The sequence below is a fragment of the Trypanosoma grayi genome (assembly GCF_000691245.1).
Source record: "Trypanosoma grayi strain ANR4 Tgr_49_V1, whole genome shotgun sequence".
NCBI lineage: Eukaryota > Euglenozoa > Kinetoplastea > Trypanosomatida > Trypanosomatidae > Trypanosoma > Trypanosoma grayi.
The window spans coordinates 5,757-18,618 of record NW_008825668.1 but is presented as its reverse complement, the minus strand read 5'-3'; the positions used below and the strand labels follow the sequence as shown (position 1 = coordinate 18,618).

The following is a 12,862-nucleotide window of genomic DNA, read 5'->3' as shown; positions in this document are numbered from 1 at the left end:
ATCTGTGCGTGTGCTGAGCACCTTGGCGGCCACAGTCTTGCGAAGGTAAAGGTCTGCGCGTGTTTATTTGAGGTGCGGAGGGGACTGTGTTTTTTTTTCTTTCTTGGGCCTTCTTGCTTCCTTTGGTTCTATTTTTTCCTGACTCTCTATTCGTAGTACTAGAGGGGGTGAGCATAAAATCAAACAAAAGGAAAATCACAAACAAAAGACACAAACGAAAAAGAAAAAAAAAAGTAGAACGAGAGATAAAGATCAAGAGAGCGGGAGAACAAGAACAAGAGTGATGTCGAACGACCTTACGCCAGTAAGCAATGACAGCAGGGGCATTCATCATGGTATCGAGGAGGCGGTCCATATGATGTGGGACAACCGGTACGTGGAGGCGGAGGAGCAACTTGCTCCCTACAAAGAGGTGCATCCACGCTACGCACTGGAGTTTGCCAACAAATATCTTGTGGAGACACTGATGAACTCCACCAATGAGAGCAGGGAGAAACTCATGGAATTATTCAAAGTGGCCGATTCACGTGCCTCAGCTGCCAAATATGGCGAACCTATGTTTTGCCTGGGTGATGAAAATGACGATGAGGAAGAGTCCAATGCGATCCTGAAAGGGCCTGGTCGGTCTGATCGTAAGAAAGAAAAGAAGGCTTTCAACGGCCGTCGCCGAGCCGCTCAAAAGGCTGGGGAATTTTTTGACGACACGTGGAAGCTAGAGTGTGATGTCATCTACGCGGATGCTTTGCTGATGCGCTCCGTAGGCCAGCTCATGATGAACTCCTATTTGAAGGGTGGTATCAACCTCCGCAGGACGTGGGGCATATACCATAAACTAATACAAACTGTGGAGGCCGACAAGGATAATCGGATCCCCAAAGAACTGAAGATGTGCATAAAATACGGCACAGGAACATTCTATGCATTTCTTGCCCTTGTACCTGCCAACTTGATGAAGCTNCTTAACGTTATTGGCTTCATATCGGACAAGGAGCTTGGTGAGGAATACCTTACCGAGGTTTTTGAGAGCAATGGGATTCGCTCTCCTTTTGCAGCCCTCGTATTGTGCACACTTTATCTTTTTCTTCCTACAGGCATTGGGCGTGTGGAGGAAACACTTCAAAAGGCGAAGCACGTTCTGGACACAATGAACAAACGGTACGAGCATAACACGTATTTCTATGGTTATTCCAATTTTTACCACCGAAAAAAGGGCGAAACAGTTGAAGCTTTGCAGGCCATTGAAAGAGCCGCTGCAAATGCTGAGAGGGCTGGACTTGTGCCTCTACTTATCCGCTATCTACATGCCGATACGCTCTTTATGGACCTCCGCTTTGCTGAGGCAAAAGAAAAATATGCGGCACTTCTAAGCCACCTCTCTGCGACGAAGGAGACCTTCGCATACACGGGTCAGGTGGTGCTGTCACTCGCAGCCTGTTATGTGATGCTTGGTGATGATGCAAAGGCGATGGAGTGGTTACGAAAAGTAGGCTCAATGTATAACTCCAGATCCAAGAATGATGCCAACTCTCCAAAGTTTGCGGCGCGTGTCATCGCAAACCAACGGCTATTACCACTTTGTGGTGTGTATATGCTGTATATCAATCGTGACCTTGCGCATATGAAGGTTGAACAGGCAGAGCGCGTTCTGAACGAATTGCACCGGGTAACTGAGGGACGCGATTTGAGTGGACCTGAAGCTGAAAACATGTATACTCTGTTTGTGGGGGTCATACAGAAGGGCTGCGATCGCACCGAGGAGGCGCTTAAGTGCATGGAGAAGATATTTGCTAATGAGAAGCGTATACCAAGCGATTCTATGATTTTGCCATACACCTATTATGAAACCGGTGAGCTCGAATACCGACGTGGCAAACTAGAAAGAGCAAAGGAACTCTTCACAAAGGGTCAGTCTATTAAAGGAGACGGAAATGAAACACTGGCCAACCGATACAACATTGCGTTGAAACAACTAAAACGCGCAATGGAGGGAAAAAAGTAAAATTACCTGTGTACGTGTCTGTCTATGTGATTCTCGGTGTGTCTGTCTGTGTGTGTGTGTGTGTGTGTGTGTATTCATTTGATATTCTTCAGTAGATAAAAGGGAAACATGATCTGCCATTAGAGGGATGATAATGATTCTGAAGCTAAAAGGATGTAGGAAACAACTGTGTGCTCACAGGCTTTTTGCCGCGTTACTATATTCCTTGGTGGCGTGCTTCTCGTGGCTGGTGGGAGAGCCCGGTGGATGATTCTCGTGGTGTTGAAGAGGATGGAATTGGTGGCTATTGTGTTTGTTGCTGTTATTGTAGTGGTGGTAGTGGCTGGGTGGTGATAATGTTGGGGGAATTCATTTGCACCATTAAACACTCTAAATGCTGAAAACATGTTTCCCTTTTCCCAAATTTCTTTTTTAACTTTTTTCTAAACTCAGTTTTTTTTTTTTGGAACTTTGCTTGCTTGTTCCTTCTTCCTATCAAGGATGGATCGGAGCGAAGCCGCCCCAGCTTCCGCGACTGGGACTGACCAAGAGGAGAAGGAAGCTGCACAGGAACAGACTCAAGAGATAGATCTAGAAGCAGAACCTCAAGAAGAAAGCTACGATCCCAACCAGTACCAAAACTACTATTACGAACCTGCTGATGGGAACTATTACTACTATCCCGCAAATGAAGCGACGACGAATGAGGAATTGCAGGACGCCGCTGAAGTGCCACTCACACCAGAGAACCTTATTCGCTCGTATGAATTCGAAGACTGGGAGCCACAATCGTACAACTGGTTAGCGGACATTGTTTTAGAAGTTTTTTTCTCACTAGGATTTCGTCTGTATTTTACTTTTATGCTTTACTGCACCGCAGCCATGTTATTTGCCCTTTCACTGAATTGGACTTTCCAGGTGCTTTTCCGAATGTACGTCCCACCCTCTATAGATGAGTACAAGCATTTGATGACGTTGAGTTTTTTGGTCACCTTTTTCTTGCTGAGCTTCACATTGGTGACGGTATTCTGCACCTTGGGGGACATGTTGAAGGGTCTGTGGAATGCGAAGCGAGAAGACACCGTTTTTTGGGGTATGTCACATTCTTCGAGGAAAAAACCTCCCTATATGATATACTTTGTGATCATAACTGCTACGACAATATTTCCGTTTTTATGGGGAATCATTGATGCTTCTGTGAACAAACAATCGCTTGTGTTTTTTGCTCAGACGTACGCTTTCATTGTCATTATTGTCACTGCGTTTATGGTTGCAATTTGCTATGTGTGGTTTTATTGGTTGGCTCTGAGACAGAAACGAATTGCCTTTAAGCACCGCATGAAACGTGATGAGTTTATCTTGTGGGAGAAGGCATTGAGTTATCGTTCCTCTCGGTCAACGAAGAAGCATTGGTACCATGCCTCCACAGTGCTCGAGGAGTACGGACTGGACGGGAAGACGTTGCGTTGGAATGCTGTCGTTTTTACAGTTGGGTGTGTTCCGTTGTTTGGACTTTATTCAGCACAGACACTCACCACCTACATTGGTGATCCCCCTGTTACGTGGGGTGCTATCAGCAGCATTGCACTTACTTCCGTCTTTGTTGTTTCCTGGACAGCACAATTTCGCACCAAAGCACACTGGTCTGTTTACGTTTCTATGTTTTTTATTGCACTGTTTTTGCTCCTTGGTATGATTGGTGGTGCTGTTTCGGCCTCCAAAGAGGCTGTTATTATGAACATCGCTTTGTTCATCATCTCACATGGCATGCTCACACGAAAAAGGCGACATGCTTTGACTAGAAGAGAACAATGTGCACTTTTTCAAATTGCACTAGACCCAGAAATACAACATGACCTACAAAGGCGTAAAGTTGATACGTACTTGCTCTGCTGTCGAAATGCTATTTTGAGTGGGTTGAAGTGTTTTGATGTCAAGACATTTTTTGGGTACCGTCACCCCGAAATTGTACGTGCTGAACGAAAGTACGCAATAGATAATGTTACTATTATGACAGATCAAGCATCCCTAATGTACTGGTGGTTGATTGTTATGTTTGCAGTGGCGTTTGTCATTGCTCTTGGTAATGCAATGGTGTACAATTTCACGGGTGGGATAGCTTCCAGATGTGCTCCCATGGCGCCTCAAAACTCAATGTTACCAATTTGTGAGGTGAGATACAATACAAACGGTTCTGCCCCGCTCAAAATGTACGATTTGGCTCTTTTGAGTGCACTGTCGTACACAGTAGCAGAAGAAGGAGATAAGGACTTTGTTACTTGGTTTTCTCATCTTCCTAGTTTTTTCCGACGATATCCCATCCACCTGCCCCCCAGTTTGAATTATGCGACGGATGGAGTGGCCATTTCATTTTCAGATTATGTTGATTCGGTGAGTGATTACCATTTTGTGACACTGAACACCAACAATAGAGGTCTCTCACTGATGCGAAACATGGATGAGTGGGGTACATCCATTGCTGTGCAATTGGCTGGGGCAATATCTCCCCTCATCAATGTGTGGCCTGAGAGGTATCGAGAATCATTTATCTACGGTGCCGATTTTTTGCGGAGGTGGTTTCCACACCCTAATGTGCTCAAAGATGTTTCTGTTTATATCGACGGATTGATTACTGCGGGAAAGAAGGATCGTATTTTGCTGATTGGTGACGGGTTCAATGGTGGATATGTGAAGATCCTCTCTTCTACCTATGGCTTACCGTTTGTGGCGTTCAATCCTCCAGGAACAAAATACAAAATTCCCTTTCAATTGAAAGGTGTGCAGGTTTCTTTTGCCCGTGGTCTTCTTTCTTACATCGACTCTCTCGAAGACACCTTGGAGACCTTATATCTGCAATGTGACGCTCGTTATTCGTCTAACCGTTGTAGCAGGATTGAGACGACAATCGAAACTATCAACGCATCGTGTGGTGATCCATACGGTCGAGGTTTTATGTAGAATGCGCATGACTTTGAATGGAACTTAAAGAGCGAGTGTAGTTGGAGCGCGCATCTTGTATTTGCTTTTTTTTTTCTTGTACCAGCATCTGGCGTTACCGACAAAACAAGAGAAACCGGGACAAAAAGAATAGAGGAACAAAACAGTGATCCCAACCTTGTTGCATTTTCGGGCCCACCCACCCACACACACACACACACACGTCGTCTCACAGACACATACATGCCTACGATCTCTCTACTTCCCAGTTCCTACCTCTTCTATTCGTGTTTTTATTCTTTACAAGACTCATTTGTGAAGGGGCTAGATAAAGTGACATGCTTCGTCCAACCCTGTCCCTTGCGGTGCGGCGCACACCTGCAGTTTTTTTGGCCGCTGCGGCCGCCTCTGCAGCGCCGGCAGCAGGAAGGGTAGACCCAAAGAAGTCATCCAAGGCTCCACAAGAGTCCAAGGTTAATGGTGCCACGGGGCCTGATGGAGATTCTGTTTTGGACAAGGCGGTGGTGGCCGGCTGTCTGAGTGCCGTTGCTGCCTGGTTCGTCTTTGGGCCTCCAATTCAGTCGCACCATTGAGTCTGTTATAGGAAACCAGATGGGAGAGGGTATTAGGTGTAGTAGTGTTGTCGTAGGAAGGAAGCTATTCAAACAGAAGTCAAGAAGGAAGACAAGCTTACCCGAAAGGCAAGTTTTGTTAATTTTTGTGCCGTGTTTTTCCTTTTTGGCAGGTTTTATGGTTTGACTCTGTATGCATGCGTTTTCTTATTGTGCCTCGTGTTGGTATTCCTTTCCTTGAAAGATTTTTTTCCTCTGTTCCTCCCCCCGCCCCTTAAAAAAATATATATATATATTTGTTTTTGTTTTGTGTGTGTGTGTGTGTGTCATTGGAGCGTAACACAAAGCGTGACGATAGGTAGGTGGAAAAACGATTTTTTTTTTGGGGAGTGCTCCAAGCGACTTTGATGACTTACAATAGAAGAACGCCTTTGCATGTCGAGACTGGTAAGCAGGGTGTACGGTCGCTATCGTTTGAGGCATCTTCGCCTTATGCCCGGACCTCATCCCACCGTGAATGGAGGAACTCGCCATTAGCTCCACAGCCGTTTCAATACCGTAGTGATGCTCAGTGTTCGCCGTCACTTCAGCAGTACATGCCACCGCCACCAATTGTTGGCCGTTCTACAAGGGCAAGTGCATGTGACTATGACACTGCAGCCGCACAAGGGTGCAGCCCCGGGCTGAACCTCAACAATGCCATACCCAGCTCACCGTCCCCCCTCGCAGAGGCACGCTATGCCGGCTTGGGCGAGACCTGCAGACCTTCATCCGCCATTGAATCTCGTCCTGCAAGAGGGTTTACCTCACCCACAGCGCACACACCGATACAGCGCGCAGCCTCAACAGTGATGGCACCACCACGGCAGAGGGTGACATATTACGATGGCTGTGGTGCCATTGTTGAGGAGAGGGACCCAGTGAAGAGGGATGTAGTTACCCGCTATCGTTGTGGGGCACTCCTTGGTACGGGTGGATTTGCGCAAGTGTTTGATTTTAAGGATATGGCCACTGGAATCCGGTACGCGGGAAAAGTGATTGATAAAAAAACGTTATCACGCCGAGGGTCTGAGGCAAAGTTCCGCATGGAAGTAGACATTCACAGCCGAGTCAGACATCCTAACATCATTCAATTTGTTAAGGCCTTTCAAGATGATTACTACCATTACATTATACTTGAGCAATGCTCCAGAAAAAGCTTAATGGAATTGTCGAAAGAGCACGGCGTTTTTACCTGCGAGGAGATGCAGTATATAATGTTTCAAATTGTGTCGGCCGTAGAGTATATGCACAGCAACTTGATTATTCACAGGGACCTAAAGCTTGGAAACGTAATGATTGATTCCTCTGGGAATATGAAAGTTGGAGACTTTGGATTCGCCAGTGAGCTTATTTCTCCATCCGATAGAAAAACAACAACATGTGGAACTCCAAACTACATTGCACCCGAAGTGCTTGCCGCCGAGAAAACGGGGTTGGGCTACGGATTAGAGGCAGACATATGGAGTTTAGGTGTTATTCTGTATGCATTGGCGTTTGGTACCCCACCTTTTGAAACTAAGGATATCGCCACCACGTACAGTAAGATTCGACGGGTGGATTATTCGTTCCCATCAAACACAGTTGTACCGGAGTCGTGCAAGGATTTGATTCGTTGGATGCTACAAAAGGATCCTCAACGGCGACCTTCCCCATCGAAGGTTTTACGTCACGGTTTTCTTTGCTTGTCACAACTACCTCGCACAGCTCCAAAGGCACTTGTCCCACCTGAAACACCTTCGTCAACCACATCCCCCAAGGAACGTCACAGTCCACTCTGGGCTTCACCGATTGCAATTCAATCTCCATTTGCGTACTGTGAGAAGACACCCACTGACTATCAAAAAGGACTCCCACGGAAACAAGAATACGTCAAAGAAACGGACCACGAGTTGCGAATGACACTCCATGAGTTCCTGAAAGAAAATGATTGTGCTAGCGAAACAGCATCTGACGTACTGCACTCAGACTCGAATGGTAGGTTTACGCAGCCAAGACCCCCTCGACCATCAGTCATTCTTCAAAGCAGCATATATTGCAATAAATACGGCTACGGGTTTCTTTCTTTCCAGGATGGAAAACAGTATCCAACCGTGTTTTTGAACGATAAAACAAAGCTGGTCTATGATGTGTCGTCAGACACAGTTTTTTATTACGGACGCTCTCGTATGCAGGCCACTCCTCCAGATTCTGGAATCCGAAGTCCACTTCTTAGTGAGGAACTTGCTGCGAAGGGTTTTCGAGATGAGTTAGCTGTGTTTCGCAACGCTTCAACTAGCTTGGTACATCGAAATGAGGGGAATGATCCAGGGAGTCGTATTGAGGCTGCAGCGGCCAAAAAAATGGCCATAACAAAGTTCTTTCTTCCGTTTCTCCGGCGAGGAACAAAGGACAAACGAATGGTGGCTATGACTTGTGCTGTAAAGGAGTGGCATTCTGTATGGGAAAGAGATCTGTTTGCACCCTGTAGAACAACTGAAACGCGAGATGATATTGTGTACGTAAAGGATGCAGTAATGGACTCATTGTACGAATTGACAGGTGAACATCAGGATGCGGATATACAGCTTCTTGTCGCACGAATGTCTGATTATTCTTTTCAGGTTTCCGTGCGTTGTAATGGGTCACCACAACCGTTGTTTTGTCCTAGATATAGTGGTCTTGAGGCTTCTGAGACTAATTTCCCCTGGGGACTCGATATTCTCATTTACTCGGGATTCCGCGCAGTCATGGTATTGGAGACGAAGCAGTCTCTATTCGCCCTCTCATTTTGGGATATCAGGCGTGATGCCAAGACAGTCAGGGATGGGCGGGTATACTTTGCTGCAGGAACCACCACACAAACAAGGTCAGTTACAATGCCTTCTGCCCTGCTACGCGTTGTAGCCACTCTGCTTCGAAAGGTCCGTTGCTGCACAGATGTTGTGGACTGCTTCTGTTGAGTCTAAGGGAGAAGTTGAGGAAGAGAAAGATTCAGCGAGATGGAACCCGCCTCACAGAGGTGGAGAAGTAGTGGGAAACGTATAGATTATGACGTAAGACACACTCCCTAAACTGGTTTCCATAGAAGAAACGTAAGCCATGTGGGTGAAAAAAAGGCGAAGAAAGAAGAAACGGATTGCACACTAATTTAATCGGTGTTTATTCGATGTCTTTTGTTCACAGAGCACTCCCTCCCCCCACACAAAGCAACAAAAAAAAAGAATAACTAATCTGAACCAAAGGAAATGAATAAAAAAACCTTTTGAAAAGGATGTGATTTGTATTCTGCAATACTTTCCGGGGCTTTTCTCTTTTTCTCTCTCTCTCTCTCTCTTTCTCTTTTTTTAAATTTTTTTTTTATGCAAGCAAACGAACAAGTAAGAGGATCTGGTGGAAACGGCAATAGACAGCGATGCCCTTCGCAGTATCCACAAGTAAGAGCCCAACAGCTGTTTTGGGTGCCGTTACCGGCCACTTTTTAGGAAATATAGAAGGACCTTTAGTTCTTCTGAATCGACTGAATATGGTTTCTTTATTCAAGGAAAAGGGCCAGTCGTTTGAGCACATTGGGGACTTTTCCCTGTTTGCCTCGTTAAAGTTTCTGGAGGCGTTGCCGTTTTTCAGCTCCAAAGGCGCTTATAGGCATGTGGCTTTTTTTCTTTCTGTGAAGCAGGAAGTATCTCTCGTGGCATTCAGAAGCGAGTATAATGGTGATGGCGAAAGACGGGTCGAAATGGTTACCTTATTCTACGGCGACGTTGACACGTATTTTCATCAACAGAGACCAAGTGAAGTTTCGCTCTGCTGCTCGGGGGTATATCGCACACCAATGGATGAAACACTTCCGATAGTTACTTTCTCCATTCACAGGGGGGGCGTGTTCGTGTTTGATGCAGCGGCGGCTATTGCATCCTACAACCAGGGCTCGGAAAGTTTTTCACAGTCCCTTGATGCTTTATTCTCGAGCAATTACACACACTGCGTATTGAAAAGGCAAAAACAAAGGGCCCTCTTTACCTATGTTCATTTCACTGCAGCTGAGATTGATGTGCGCCGAATTGCTTTAGGACATGCAGACACTGAGAAGGGGCTAGTTTATTTGTATGTTCTTTACGCCGATTCCTCCACAAGAACGCACTTGTCCGAATATACCATTGATTTCGGGAATAATGAGGAACAACGAAGAGGTGTAAAGTCGTCTAGTCGTCCGTGGATCCCAGATGCCGTTGAAGGCCTTCCTGGGGGAAGCAGTTTTCGGCGAAAGATGGTGCTTCTAGCCAATGTTGAAACCAACGCATGTGTACTGCATGTTGTATCTGATGGGTTGTTCGTTGCTGGCCCTCAGTTGCTAACATTTATTTCTCGTAAAGTGACGGCAACTCAATCGGCTTCATGGAAGAATGTTACAACCGTGGCGTTCCCTCCATTTCCTGTGTACATTGAACCTGTGTGCTGTGCTTCTCTACCGAATCGTGAGCTTCTCATTGCTTTTTGGGATGGAACGTATGTCAAGGCAATGATAATGGGGGAAATTGAGAGCCTCAATCAGTACAAAATAGTATTCACATGTTGTGTACTCTCGTCCTTGCGCACTATACCAAGCTCCATTGCGGTTGTGGATAACTTTTGTGTTTTGGGGTCTCGCATGGCTGATACACTCTGGATGAACTGGATTTCTGGTGAGAGTGGTGTTTTGGTGAAAAATTGTGGTCCTGTACTAAACATTACAGTGGAAACAGATGGCCCTCGCATGAGTGTCATTGCAAGTACAGGCGTAGGATCAAACGGAGGATTGAGTCTTGTGCGTTCGTCAGTTAAGGTTCAACAAGATACTTCCATTGATAATCTTTCGAATATGAAACGTATATGTGTAGCCGGGGAGGTGATTATTTTTACTTTTCCTGGTTATAGTCGTGTCTGTCGTGCAACGACGAAAGAAGAGTCTACGATGGTTCTAGAGGAACTTTCAGGTACCTCATTTGACACGTCACGGGAAACCTTGGCTCTTGTGTTCAGCGAAGGGCTAAATGCTTTTCTACAAGTGACTGCAGTTGGACTAAATGCTGTCCAGAGTAATGATTGGAAATGTATCATGTGGCACGAAGCTCAGGAAATTTCTCATGCACACGCAAATTCAGGACTACTTGTTTTTTCAAGCTCAGCTAGCGTATTTGTTTTACATGTCGACACTCTTGTTGTCGGGAAAATACTTCAGCTGGAAAATGAAGTATCCTCACTGGTAGTGTTGTCATCAGATAGTTTCTTGATTGGGGAATGGAGTTCTGCAGCAGTTTGCTTGTATCAGGTGCTTGACTGTGTACCACACCTTAGGAGCAGATTTGTTTGCTCAGCAACTCCATGTTCAATGTGTGTTGTACCATACAAGGGCGAGACGCGACTTCTCGTTGGCTTGCTGAATGGCTATGTTGTGGATCTTGCTGTAAAAGACATGACCATACAGGGTTTTTTTCGTGAAACACTGATAATGATGCAACCGCTACGGCTGTTCAATTTGGAAAGGCATAACGCTGTTCTGTGCCTTGGTGAAGTGCCTCTTGTTATTATTGTCTCCGATACAGGGTTTCAGCTTTCAGGAATTGACTTCAATGATGTCACGGCGTGCGCCATTGTAGGAAATCCTAGCACTTCTTCAAGGTATCTTTTTTTTTCTCGAAGCGAGCGGGCCCTCATCTTTGGAGACATAATAGAACTGCAAAAACTGAATATGAGTTTCCTCGCCTTTAATGCGACGGTTACTCTTGTTAGATACATCTTGTGGTGGGATGTCTTTGTGTTGTCGGTTCGTCACAATGAAAAGGATCAGCTGCTCTTGATGATGAGTCGTGAGGCTACAAATTCATGGGGGACAAGAGGTGGTGAGCAGGTTTCTCTCGAACTTCTCGAAAATGAAAGATGTGTTTTTCTTGAGCCTATTGTCCTTGGAGGATCCAATGAATTGGGTGCTGGAGATGAACCTCAAAAGGACAGGGCGATACTCATAGGTACCACTTTTGCATTTCCAGACGACCAGTTGTCTCTCTCGAGTCGTTTCATGTGGTGCTCTATTGAACAGGGCAAGTTAATAACTGAGAAGCCTCAACTGCGACAACTTGGTAGCAAGGATATTGATGGAGCTCTCCAATGCTGCTGTATTGTACCGAATTACACTGGTCGAATTGCACTTGGCATCAATGGCTGTATAGCGCTTTATACTTGGAATTCTGTAGATTCTACCTTTGTTGCTGAGGAAACAATTTGCGCTGGCGTAATTGTGACACGCTTAGTCCCCGTGGCTCAGCAAGGCTTATCCTGTATTGTGGCGCTTGATGCGCGTCATAGCTGTTTTTTTGTCCAGGTGGACACTATTGAGGGGAGTCTTAGCATTATTGCCCGGGACTCAGAGCCACGTGGTGCCATGGACGGTGCCATTCTGCAATCTGGCGCCAGCTACAATATGTGCTTTGGAGACGATTTGTTCAATCTTTTTTGCGTATCGCATGACACTCTTGGGTCTCAGAAACCTTCAGGTACTTCATCCAACACGGCACCAAACCGAAAGCTTTTAACGAAGGCACAGTATCACCTGGGTGACTTGATCACAGCAGTACATCAAGGAAGCTTTGCTCCTTGCTCTGTTGTGAATGACGTTGTTCCGATCCCAAATACGCTTGTTCCAGGTGTTTGTGGGCCACAGATTGTTTTTGGAACGTCTCATGGAGCTTTTGGAACAATCACTCCTGTGACAAACGAAACATACCTTCTCTTGAAGGCCTTGGAAGTCGCTATAACGGAGGTGGTTCCGAGTTTGGGGGGATTTAGCCATGCAAATTTTCGAGAGGTTCTTTGTGCTGGACAAGAGAGAGGATTTAGTCGAAATGCATCATTTGAAACAACAAATCCAAGAGCGGCTGATGTACTCTCTCGTCGACGCAGACAATACATCTCTAAGTGTGTGTGCAGCGGAGACCTGGTCGAAACATTCCTGACTCTTTCGGAGGAAACTAAGCAGCAAGTAGTGTCTGAAACCGAAATACGAGTGGTGCGATGGTGTGCGTCCATGAACTCAACACTGGAGGAATTCCTCGAGCATGCGGATTTGGACCACCCACCTTCTATGAGGGGCCCTCTGACCTCGGATGAATATGCGGCTGTATTCCACATACATAACACATTTCATGAGACCGGCTTGCCCACGTTTCCATTTAGAAAAGAAGCAATTAATGCGTTTATACAGAATCTCCAGAGGACACATTAAAATAAACAAAAAGTACCTTTTTGTGTAAGTGCTCGTTTTTTTTGCCACCAATTATTTTTCCACAGTATAAACTACTGGTGCTGCTTATTATTTTTTTTT

General features: G+C 45.7%; 5 protein-coding genes across 5 annotated transcripts; all 5 read left to right on the top strand.

Annotated features, from left to right (window-relative positions):
- Nucleotides 1–283: 283 nt before the first annotated feature.
- Nucleotides 284–1,999, top strand: DQ04_00491060 (tetratricopeptide repeat domain 39B; the record flags this gene model as incomplete). Its single annotated transcript, XM_009309096.1, has 1 exon — nt 284–1,999. The coding sequence occupies one exon, from the start codon at nt 284–286 to the stop codon at nt 1,997–1,999; it is 1,716 nt and encodes a 571-aa protein (XP_009307371.1).
- A 480-nt stretch (nt 2,000–2,479) lies between these two features.
- DQ04_00491050 (hypothetical protein) lies at nt 2,480–4,936 on the top strand (the record flags this gene model as incomplete). The annotated part of the gene is made up of 1 exon (XM_009309095.1): nt 2,480–4,936. The coding sequence occupies one exon, from the start codon at nt 2,480–2,482 to the stop codon at nt 4,934–4,936; it is 2,457 nt and encodes an 818-aa protein (XP_009307370.1).
- A 317-nt stretch (nt 4,937–5,253) lies between these two features.
- On the top strand, nt 5,254–5,508 carry DQ04_00491040 (hypothetical protein; the record flags this gene model as incomplete). Its single annotated transcript, XM_009309094.1, has 1 exon — nt 5,254–5,508. One exon carries the CDS (start codon nt 5,254–5,256, stop codon nt 5,506–5,508), a length of 255 nt encoding a protein of 84 aa, XP_009307369.1.
- Nucleotides 5,509–5,894: 386 nt separating this feature from the next.
- DQ04_00491030 (putative protein kinase, putative,polo-like protein kinase) lies at nt 5,895–8,468 on the top strand (the record flags this gene model as incomplete). Its single annotated transcript, XM_009309093.1, has 1 exon — nt 5,895–8,468. The coding sequence occupies one exon, from the start codon at nt 5,895–5,897 to the stop codon at nt 8,466–8,468; it is 2,574 nt and encodes an 857-aa protein (XP_009307368.1).
- A 452-nt stretch (nt 8,469–8,920) lies between these two features.
- Nucleotides 8,921–12,763, top strand: DQ04_00491020 (putative damage-specific DNA binding protein; the record flags this gene model as incomplete). The annotated part of the gene is made up of 1 exon (XM_009309092.1): nt 8,921–12,763. The coding sequence occupies one exon, from the start codon at nt 8,921–8,923 to the stop codon at nt 12,761–12,763; it is 3,843 nt and encodes a 1,280-aa protein (XP_009307367.1).
- Between the last annotated feature and the right edge of the window lie 99 nt (nt 12,764–12,862).